Source organism: Solanum dulcamara, chromosome 7 (assembly GCF_947179165.1).
Source record: "Solanum dulcamara chromosome 7, daSolDulc1.2, whole genome shotgun sequence".
Classification (NCBI taxonomy): Eukaryota; Viridiplantae; Streptophyta; class Magnoliopsida; order Solanales; family Solanaceae; genus Solanum; species Solanum dulcamara.
The window spans coordinates 15,825,460-15,837,679 of NC_077243.1; the positions used below are offsets into that span (position 1 = coordinate 15,825,460).

Here is a 12,220-nt window from a genome sequence, read left to right on the forward strand (position 1 = left end):
ATATTGCCAGGGTGTCTTGGCTGTACATACATGTATGTTCACCGTAATAATAATATAATCAGTAAAATTTTATAAATGGTAAAGTGAAGTGCATGTATGGTCACATTTGCATTTTTCTTTTATCTTTCTTAATATTTTTTCCTTGACTTTTGAGTCTCTAAAATATGTTTTTAACTTATGTTGTTCGAATTTAAGAAAAATGTCATTAGATTTATATTGAATATTTCAAAAATAGTATATTTTTAAAGAATTTAATACTTATGGTAAAGCCACCTTATCTAAATTGACACTTCTTGGTTAGAAAATTACATTATTTTGATAGAAAATATTCTTTTTAGGAAAAAATTATATTTTTGGACAGTTTAAAAGAAATATAGCTAGCAAATATGTAGGTATCGTGTATTTTTTATATATATACTTCGTACAGTTATTTCTTTATATTGTGACTTTTCTTAGTAAAACTTCTAGCTCCTCCTACACGAGTTTGGTAGCACTTTGTCAAAGTCCAAGCAACATAAATTTTAACACACATCAAAACTCATAGTAGAGAACATTTCTCTTTGTAATACATCATTTTTGAATGCTATCGGGTGCATAAAAAATAAAAAAATAATAAAATAATAATAATAATAACAATTTTTTTTAAAAACTCATAAAAACATTTTCCGTGGTTTCGATTAATCAAGTAGTTAGGCTTTAGCAGACTGACTAGTAATAATAATAATAACTCATAAAAACATTTTCCTTGATTTCGATTAACCAAGTAGTTAGGCTTTAGCAGATTGACTTTTATTATATGTCACCCACTCTAATAATATAAGTTGTCGGTTATTTCTACTAATAAAATATATATGCACCACATAAAGCTTACATAAATTAAGGTAGACCAAAGAAATCAGTCTTTATTTCTTTTCTTCTATACTACAATTAGAATACATAAAGCTTACAGAAATTAAGGTAGACCAAAGAAATCAGTGTCTTTATTTCTTTTCTTCTATACTACTATTAGATTGCTTATTCATTATAGGCAAAAGATCCAAAGACTGCCTGCCTACATGGGGACCCTAGCCAAAAAAATTCTAAAAATTATTGAGTATGAATTTTGATTTGCAGAATTTAAAAACAGCAAATTCCACCAGAGCCATTCATGATTTTCAATTGGAGTGACAATGATGTGTATGTGAACATAAAAGAAGAATGATGAATTTGGTTTGTTCATTAAATGTGGATGTACCAATTGATGTTGATCAACCTCTAAGGGGGCATTAAAGATATATACCAAGCAAATGCAAATTAATTAAACCTATTGTTTTCACTTCAGCATCAAATTAATGATGAAGACGCGCAAAAAAAAAAAAAACTTTGAGAGACAAGAAAAAAATTAAAAAGAAAATATTAAAATGTTACAGGGAGAGTCAAGCGCATGATCTAAAATTTATATTGCTTGAACTCTTCATAAATATTACTATAACTGTATCAGAATATCCTCCAGAACTCTACTATTTTTAGAGGATTGAACACGTAGACGACATCATTTTTGGAGAGTCCAAATAATATATTCTAAAACAATATTTTTAACTCCTTTCCCCACTATACTTGAGACTTTAATTGTATTAGTTGGTTTCAATAGCTAAAATATTGCACATTGAAAAAAAATGTGTATATTAGTCAAACATGTGACTTTCACAGAGTCAATTGCTTTTGCTATTAAAAAAAATCTATCTTTAATGATTCTGTATTAAGAGTTAATTGGCCAAAGGTATGGATTAGTTAAAGGCACCGGAGGGTAGCCGCTTAGGAGGTGGCTTATGTTGTTGAAAGTCTAGCTCATCCTAGCATGACATATTTGTATTCCTTGATAATGATCATTTCTATTCAATATCATGAATAGATACGCATGTCAACCATTTCTACATGTGAGAACGAGTATGAAGACTAGTAGCTAGGAAGTGATCAAGGACAGTTCTCAAAGCCATTCAATTTACGTGGAATCAAGGATGTGATCCGAGGGCGTAAAACAAGAAGAAGTATGCAAACCTCTAATATTTATGTTCAAAGGAGGGAGTCTATTAGCAAAGCGTAGATAATCAAATTTTTGCCATGCATTGATTTTCATTTCGCACTATCTGATCATTGGTTTAAAATTAGTGCTCCGTGAGTATATAATGAACCTAGTGATCTTATATATATTAATTTTCTAATAAGAGAATAATTAATTGATCACCCTTAAATTTATGGGTTGTCACTATTGGGTTTAACAAGTTTATTAGGAGTGGTGGGTTTTTACTTGTGTTAATACCTGTAAAGAAGGAAATTGTTGAAGAAAAGCTGTGCAGATCCTGTTAATTATTGGGAAATGCAGAGTTGGAAGAATGAAAAGCTAATGACTTACTTTATTATAATTTTATTTTTCTAATTCATAATCATGCTTTTGCCCCTGGGAACATGGGCTTTAGATACATTAATATTGCTACAACCAAGTAATTTAGAGTACAATTCTTCAAGTGTACCCATCATGTATTAATGTGTAATACTCTCCCGCGTTTCTTTTTAGTTGTCAGAGTTTCTTTTTTTTAAGTCAAACAATATGAATTTTACCTGACATTTTAAAATATATTTTTCATCATACTAATATGAAAAAAATTATACTTTGCAGTACTTTTAATATAATTTTTGAATATTTATATTTTAAAATATCTAATTAACATAATCTAATTTAGCTTTGAAAGTTGATCAAATTAACTCTCAAAAATTTCAACAAAACAACTAAAAAAAATGAAGGAAGTATATATTTATATTAATTAGCGATAGTAAATATTTTAGACAAACGAGTCAAATGTGTAGCTCCCCAATTTTATTTTATTTTTGCATTTGATTGATTAAGGTTGGTGTGTTCACTGTTCAAAGGAAGCCCAGTAGAAATATACCTGATAGGGAGTGTTTTCTTTTTGATAAAATTTTATGCGGTATGAATTTAAATTAATTGGATCCAAACTCGAAGTTAGGGACACCAGGGCGTTTATCCCATTTTTTTGGTCAATAAATTACACAATTACATACAAAATCAAGATTACTTTTATGTACACAGAATAAAAGTTGAATTCCTTTAAATTTTTATTGTAAATTTACTTTTTTATATTTTAAAATATTTTAATAATTTTTTTGACTCCATACTTAAAATTAGTAAGTACTAATTACCATGTAGTTATACTAAAAAAAAAAAAAAGAAACAAGGTGGGTGCGGAATGAGAGTAGACTAGTTTTTCTTTAAAAAATAAATTATTTCTTCTAAGGAGTTTTCACCTTGGTTCCCTTGGTGATTCGAATTCACAATTTTAAGGTTGGATATGGAGAGCGCTTACCATTCGAACAAACCTCAATGCATTTTAATTTGTTTTTGTGTTAGGTTGATTGGGTACAAAATTTAAGAAATGAAAAAGACTTGTAAATCTTGTGATATTAAAATAAAGATGGATGCAATATTAAAATACACTTTCTATTTTATGATTTTAAATATGTCATATAGAATATTGAGTGGTAAAAATTACTACATATATAATAATAACTATATTATCCAAGAGTATAGCGGGATGGATTCAATCTCTTCAATATTAGTTATAATTTGAAGTTCGAATTTGAGAATGAAAAAATCTCAAATAAAAAATAACACTTCTCCTCTCTTTCAATGGATTATACGCGACATGAATCTGAATTACACAAATCTATAAATTTTAGAATATAATATAGTTATTATTATATATATAAAGTAAAATTAAATTCTTTTCTTTTTTTTACCATTTGATATCCGAAGATTTCTAGTTCCAACTACTACAATTTCGCACGGTGTAGACTCATTAAATAGAATGAAATTGAAGCTCGAATTGAGACATCTAATTACTAATATAGCGTTCCATAAAATAAGATGAGACACAGTTAGCTCTTCTTTGATCATAAATTTTGAAATTTGAAAATACTAGTTATTAAAGTTGTGATTTTTGAAACTTGAAAATTTGTGTTTGTATATGCATTTTAATTGAAAAAAATGAATTTTATAAGTGCAAGTGAAATTTCTCCAAAAAAACTGCTACTTGAAAAAAAAAATTGAAAGTAAATTTTTAAAATCCGATTCAAAATTTATTATCAAATGCTAACTAAAATTCACAAAAGGGAAAAAAAACACAAGAGGGTTGTAATTTATAAATTGCCCACAGTAACTGAGAATTATTTTATTTTGTCCGTTGACACTAAGATCAGAGCAAGATTTTCTGTCACTTCAACAAAATTATTGTTTTATAAGTTAACTATAATTTACTTCATATGACAGATGACATAATTGTATAAATATATTTCAATAAATATTAAACACGAACTAATAAAGACTAGTCGACTAGTGAAAAATCAACCCAAATTCAAATAAATTTTATCATCTTGAAAGACTAGTAAAAGTTATCATTCTCATTTCTCCCAAATAAAAGATACTCTTTCCGTTTGATTTTACAAGTCCAATTTGTGTTTTACACTCTCTTTCCAAAATAATTAATTGAATATTTATTTTATTAAATTATACTTATTAATAATATTTTGGAAAATTAAGTTGACTACTAGTATTCTAATTACTTTGAGAAGTAATTATTTAATGCACTCTATAAGCTTTTAAAAAAATAAAAAATAAAAACCAAATCAAATCAAATGTGAATAATTCCTATATATTGTTCCCTCTTGCTATTGTTGTCTATTGGCCAATTCCAAAGCTATTACTTGCTTAGCTAGCATTTAATCGTACGATTTATTCTTCAAATAAATTAAATTTTATTTTTTATTCTTCAAATGAACTGGTTTTGAATTTTTATTCATAAAAATCAAATTTATATATAGTGAAGCATTAATTTTCTAAGGAAAAGAGGTATAACTTAGAAATATTATAACGCAAGAATATAAATTTATATTAAAAAAAATTATTTTAAAGGACAAAAATTAAAGACGAACACATAACGGGCCAAAAGTGCAATGACCTTGTCGAGGGACGAGGGAGATGGGACATGGGCGTTGGCCCGTCAATGTGAATTGGCCCACTGGGCCATCAGACACAATTTACAGGCTTTAATTGCCTACGTTTTTATTGGGAAAAATTACTTGATTGGTTGTTTTTTAAAAATTAATTACTGATTTTAGTGATATTTTTTATTTATTACCATTTATAGCAATATATAGCAATATTATGATAAATCTACACTTGTATTAAAAGTGAATTATGCATACAATATAAATGTATTATAAGTGTTTTAAAATATATATTATGTTTGTGTACTAAGAAACTAACATAATGTATTATAAGTCTATTAAAATATGTGATAAATGTATTATCAATCTATAAAACTTGTATTATATATGTTTTATAAATAGTTTTCTGCAATATGTATTAAAACTGTATTATAAGTGTTCAGTAAAATTATTTTTTTATTGCTATAAATGGTAAATATTTTCTTAATATTGTATATTTATGTAAGTTTCCCTTTTCATTGCAAGCATTTTAGTTTGGAAAAATTACTTAATTATACTCCTTTATTCACCATATTTTTTATTATTCTTATTTTTTTGAAAAAAAATCAAAAATTCTTTCTTTCCATCCGGATACATTAATTCAGTAATCCGAATACATTAATTCTGATTCATAAAATATCTCTATGTTCAATATATCATGCTTTAAATGTTATCTGTTGATACATAAAATCCTAATTAATGTATCTAAATTATTGAATTAAAGTATTCGAATTACCATATTTTAAAAAGATTTCTGTAAATTGAAAAATGGTCGGAAAAAAAATGATAATTAGCCTTCTATGTGATTCCTCAAAATTCTACTTTTAGTTTCATTGAGCAAATACTTGTGGAAGATAAACGAAAATCTTACTATATTATTACCAAATAAACACTTATAACTTAATTATAATTAAGCAACATGTGATCTCATTTTAATAATTAAATTATATAGTTTGTTGTAAACAACATGTTACCCAACTATTTTCTCGAAATGAGTAAGGTTGTGTACCAGATCAGCTAGTGGTGCATCTTTTAACATTTGGTATCTGAATTTTCCTAAAAATATTTTTGATGGAGTTATAAATCCGTCACAAAAATTTGCAATAAGTGAATTTGTGACAGTAAGAAAGTTATCAACAACAGACAACAACATATTCATCTGCAATCTCACAATTAGTGGGGTTTGAAAAGGTGGCGTGTACGTAATGTCGTCATCTTATCCCTATTTTATGAGGTGGATAGATTGTTTTTGATAAAGAAAACAATATTCACCAACATGTTGAAAATACATATAAAAAAAATAGGCGTGTATAGCAATTACAACAGCAAAAAAGCCATGTTAAAAACAATAAAGTAGAGAATAGTATTAATAACGAATGATATGATAATTGAGGTAAAGAAAATAACATATAATACTAACATCGAAGAATAAACTAGTAAGAGAATAATAATAACAATATGAGAAGAGAACTAAACAATTCATCTATTATCGACTTTCATATCTTTCTATTTAGTATCATGTCTTTGATAAACTGTAAATTTATCATGTCCCGTATAATCCTAATTAAAAAATTTCACTTAACCATCAATCAACTTCCATCATTCACTCTCTCTTTGTAGGACCAATCTAGGAGGAAACAACATGTGCCAAATTTGGTTAAATCAGATCTAGGAGTCAGTGTTGGACTTAAGCAATGTTATGGAATTAAACGATCAAAAACTTATCTAGGTTTTGTTAGTTGGCACATCACTGTAGAATAACGAGTCCGGAACCTATTTGAGCTATAAAAAATTAAAATTGACATAAATAAGTCATATTTTTAGAATGTAATTGAAATAGGATTAGTGAGATTTTTCTTCTGTTTTATAAAAAAAAAATAACACTAAGCGTTAATTTTTAACGTCTAAATTTTAATGTAAAACGAAACTTTTTCTTATTGTGTCTCTTTATGCAATTTTTGCAGTGCTTTTATACTTTATAAAGTATAAAAAATAGTTACACTTTATAAAGTATAAGAAATGATTACACTTTATTAAGTGTAAGAAAAAAGTTTCGATTTATACTAAAATTTAGACGTTAAAACTTAACGCCTACTGTTAAATTTTTCTATAAAACAGAAGAAAAATCTATAATAAGTCCATTTTAGTTACATTCTGAAAGTGTGGCTTATTTGTGTCAATTTTATTTTTTTTTGGCTCAAATAGGTTTCGAACTCCTAGAATAACTTTCATTTTCGAATTTAGTTGCAATTCTTTATTGTGATTTTTTTTTTGATAATCATGATGTTTAGATCAATTTAAGTACACCTCCTACTAAATTCATGAAATTTCTTATATCTCCTACCAATAATATGTATTATTCACCAAGAATTACACAAAAGACTCTTTGTCATGACTTTAAAGTGTTTTATTCTAAAATCTAAACTTCTATGCTTTATTCAACTTAATAACTATAGTGAAGTGATAAAAGTTTATGCAAAAAATCTGTGATAACCATGGATATTTTTTATTTTTCATTCCGCATTCGCATTGAAGCTCAATTAATTTAAATTCATGCTACGTAAGACTCATTAAAGAGAGAAGTGCACCATACCAGAATTAATTTTTTTATACTCAAAGGTTCAAATTCGAGATCGTAGAAAGATCTTATCCATCTCACTACATCCTTTAGTAATAATTGATACCATATCGAAAGACACTCCAAGATATGTAATTAAATCCCGAATGTTGAACAACTTGCTCGGGAGAGGGAAAAAACACAATAAGAGCTTGTTTGGAGTGTTTATAAGCCAATAGTCATAAGTAATGATTTCTAACTTATTTTTTTGTTATTTGAGCATAAATATAAGTGTTTAAAAATATATTTTAATCTTATTCCAAACGCTACAAAAGTGCTTAAAAACACCTTTAATAAATCAATTTAAACGGGTTCTAAGAGCCTGTTTGGATTGGCTTTTACTTTTTGACTTATAAGGCAAAATCCAAAAGCTAAAAATTTCAACTTATGACTTTTGATTAATTTTTATCATTTTAACTAAAAATCAAGTATTTATAAACATTTTTTTAATTTATCCAAATACTATAAAAATGCTTAAAAACTATTTTGATTTAAAATAAGACAAATCAATCATACTCTACTTATGTTTTTCTTTCAAATAACTACATGTAGAAGAATAAATTTGATTTCCTAGCAAATGTGGTGCGTTTGTCCAGAACTCCCACATCGTCACAAACTGAATAGCAATGAATCTGTACACAGCTATAAAATTCCAAACGGGCGTTATTTCGAAGCATACCTTTCTCGGCCTTTTGGCTAAGATCAAGTGTAGTATCTGTTCTTATCAGTTTAATATCTGATATGTGAGTCATTGACTCACACGATATTAACTTAATTTTTTTTAGGGGGAGAGTCCATTAAGATAGCTTGCTATCTGGGCTTTCGAGTGTCGCCCTCGCTTTGCACTATTGCACGGGCCTGGCACACCCCACCAAATCAGTCCAGAAATTTAGCTTTCGCGGTGCACTGTGGCCCAAGTTTCGCTATGCATCTTATATGAACTTATTTATGCATGCCTATAAACCAATGTTGATAAAATCTTTAAAGGTTCATTTCTGTCCAATTATGCCAATGGTAAGGGAAATGACGGGTAGATTCAAGTTCGCACCGTAAGGATAAAATATCCATCTGAGTTCTTATACATAATTGGTAAGGGATAAGATGGTAGAATCAAAACCCGCACCTAAAAAATGGGTAGAAACATCCATTTGAGTTCCAGAACTCACTTTTCATTGCAATTAATGATGTAAACTAAAATCCCCTCAAGATGTAAATCATTACCACAATCCTGAATCCTCCATCTCTAAAAGTTATAAGTGCCCATTTTTTTTTTAATCCTAGAAAAATAACATCCTCGCAGTTCAAAATTTTCAGATATAACCTCCATGATCTGCAGATGCTATGCTTGGCAAGGCCCTTTGTAACAATGTGGGGAGGACATGAATGATTACCTGGAGAAATGTATTCAGTAGCACGCACATGCTATAGGCAAATGAAGAATTTGAAGCTTATGAGTTCTTACGAAGATTTGTTGACTATAAGGGATTAGGATCAATGCCACCCCAATGACAATCTATAGGTTTTAACGACTGATGGCAACTAACGAGCTCAACATTAATGAACAATGGCCTTGAATATGCAATGTATGCTCTCACCCTACTCACAGAAATATAAACCTTTAGATCCAATTCATCATCCTAGACTAGACGAGAGAATTTGATTACTAGATTCCTCTGCTTTGTTGTATCAGGTACTGTCATGCTGTCACGGTCATACAAAATTGTGCTTTTTCGTGTAAAAGGTTTGTGAATGCAAGATAATGGACAGTTTAACAACAGCTGTACAATCTCCTTTCAGTACACAAACAGAGAGAACTCACAAACATATTCACCTCTGAGGTTACTAACCGCTACAAATAAGAAATAGCCACCAATTCTGCTGGGAATGTGAGAATCCATCTAAGATCTATACCAAGCTAGTATCAGAACGAATGTGCTGTGTGTGTACGCGCGAGAAGGTAACAGAATTATATGTGCATAGTTTTGAGAAACTTGAAGCCAACAAAGTAAAGCCAATTACACACGTTGAAGTATCATTAGTTTTGCAACTTTTGCATCTGTAAACACCTATGAAGATCTAACTAATGTTTCATGGTACCGAAAGATAATTCAACCCTAAAGCAAGCTGTATGAGACCATTTAAGTCTTGATCTCTCCAGCATGACAGTACCTGATACAACAAAGCAGAGGAATCTAGTAATCAAATAACAATATGGAATCACATCATCAGCTACCAAGAGAAGCACCATATCCTACAAACATATTGTAACTTGAACATTTTCCCATAGCTTGGAAGTTATGGGAAAATAACTTCTTTCAAATAACAAGAATGGAAGTTATCCCTAATAACTCTATAAGACCCAAAAGTGCCAGCCAACTATTGTATCAGATTATAATTTCTATTGTAGTATCAATGTTGTTTGATAGACTATTGTTTAATGCATATTCAGTTTGCACCTTTTTATTCAATCAAAAGGATAGTACATTCAAATAGTAGAAAGCTGAAACCTCCAAAAAATTGCACATACCATTAAATGAACATTGATCTTCGTTGTTCAAAACCTTAAAAAAAAGCTGGAGAGAATTGCATTTCGAAGCTTGAAACACCATAACATTGCAATTACGTCCATTGAATCTGCAAAAGAAAGAACCACAGACGAAACAGAAACCAGAGCAGCCTCTCAATCAGAGAAAATGTCTGCTTCTTGCAAACTTCTGTTGTTCCAAATTCATTCACATTTTGTTTCCCTTTTATTTTTGACAACCACATTTTGTTTCCCTTTGAAGTAACACAAATGGGAAAGTCAAACTAGAGGTTACTTCCTAGGAATTTTACAAGGTTTACTGTAGAAACAATGCTTCATTTGCAAGAAAATCAATCACACAAATAGAAGAACATTTCCAAGACAACAATAGTTCAAATCCTGGTTGTCATTATCTTGGTACAGACGAAAGTTAATACATAGACTACATGGAAAGAATCATTTCCCCCTTTTTTTTTACCAGCAAGTATCATACAATTTATAGTGGTTATCTGCAAGATAACACAAATATCTTAAAAAGAAAAGTTTGCATATGTCATAATATCCACAGAATGCACAACTTAAAAACATCACATAATAAAAAAGTTGCTGAGAAACATATCAAATTGGCCCCCACACTGAGAAAAAGACTTCAAATTTGACAGAAGAAGCTCGAGTGACTACGGTGAACACATGAAGCATTTAATCCTCCAGAATGTAATGTATCCAATTCAGTGGAAAACATCTATCGTGTCGACAGATGAAAAAACACATTACATAAGTAGTATATCAATCAAGCATCAATGCATTTGAAGCCCCTGCAAACACACAACCAAACTATGAACAAAATGGTGCAGACGATCAAATCCAATGACAAGACAACCCAAACTTGTTTCTTCCAAACTTTCTTAGCTTTTTGGTGCCCTCCTTCTCCATGAATTAGTCCATTCTTTTGCATAACCACTGAAAAGTCTCTGCTCAATCTGATCCCATCATCAGAAACATCCACTCTCTTTTCACACATTTCTTCATTCCTCTTCTTAAACTGCCCGAAAAACCTCTTCTTTTTTAGCTTCAAGCTATTAGCAGCATCAGCAAGCAACGGCATCGACCCAATTTTCTTCCCTTTAACAGAATCCAAACTCGCGCTTCGTCCATGATCCAGTTCACTCCTCGGCGAATTGGAACCCTCATCCACATCAATAGTTGAATCCAACAGCTGATGAAAAACAGGATTCAGCTCTCCCTGAAAGCAATGCGAATGGAGTTTATCCAAACGCTTCTTCCCAGAAGATCTCTCAATCACTTCACGAAACGCACCTTTAACCCCCTTGAGAAACGCAAGACCGTCAGATTTATCAATTTTTTCATCGAAGATGGCGAAAATCACAAATGGGTTTTCGATCAGGAACATGTATGTCCTGTTTCGGATAGTATGGGAGAAAAATGTATGCAAAGGCGGAGTTTTTTCAAGGCATTTCAAGGCAAGGGATCCAAGATCGGCATCTTTTGAATTGATTTCAGCAAGGATAATTGTTCCTTTGGCAACACAAGCGTAGTAAACCAAATTCGGATCCGGAATCATCATTTAGGTCATCCAAATGAAACAAACATCATCAATCAGAAATCTCAAGGAAGAAAATGTAATTATATCTGTAACAAAAAGAAAATAGATAGAAAATAGCCAGAAAATCTATAAAGGAGAAAGATAGAGATTGATTGCAGATCCTTAATGAAGGAGAGTTAGGGTTTGGGAGAAAATGGGAAAACAGGGATTGTTCTCTCGGCCATGGAGGGAGAGAGAGAGAGAGAGAGAGAGAGAGACGGAGAGAGAACAATCTGTAATCAAACTTTTATTCCACAAATAAGGGATTAGATTATTCGGGAAAAAAATGATGGGATTACATTAAAATCTTCTTTAAAAATATTTTTTATAGTTGCATAACTGCATTTGCATTTGCATGCTACTCCCAAAACAAATTGGTACCCCAATAATTTTTATTTTTATTTTTGGAAAAATACACTATATAAGAATGTTTCAC

General features: G+C 30.0%; 1 protein-coding gene and 1 non-coding gene across 2 annotated transcripts; one reads left to right on the forward strand and one right to left on the reverse strand.

Moving 5' to 3' along the window:
* Positions 1–8,332: 8,332 nt before the first annotated feature.
* On the forward strand, positions 8,333–8,529 carry LOC129898060 (U2 spliceosomal RNA). The gene has a single exon (XR_008768978.1). It is a non-coding gene; the product is annotated as a U2 spliceosomal RNA (small nuclear RNA).
* A 2,039-nt stretch (positions 8,530–10,568) lies between these two features.
* LOC129896243 (phytolongin Phyl2.2) lies at positions 10,569–12,042 on the reverse strand. Its single transcript, XM_055972101.1, has one exon. The coding sequence runs from the start codon at positions 11,764–11,766 to the stop codon at positions 10,972–10,974; it is 795 nt and encodes a 264-aa protein (XP_055828076.1). The 5' UTR covers positions 11,767–12,042; the 3' UTR covers positions 10,569–10,971.
* Between the last annotated feature and the right edge of the window lie 178 nt (positions 12,043–12,220).

Bases quoted from the DNA above. Each gene is read 5' to 3' on its own strand.
- LOC129896243 (XM_055972101.1), bottom strand. From the start codon at position 11,766: ATGATGATTCCGGATCCGAATTTGGTTTACTACGCTTGTGTTGCCAAA.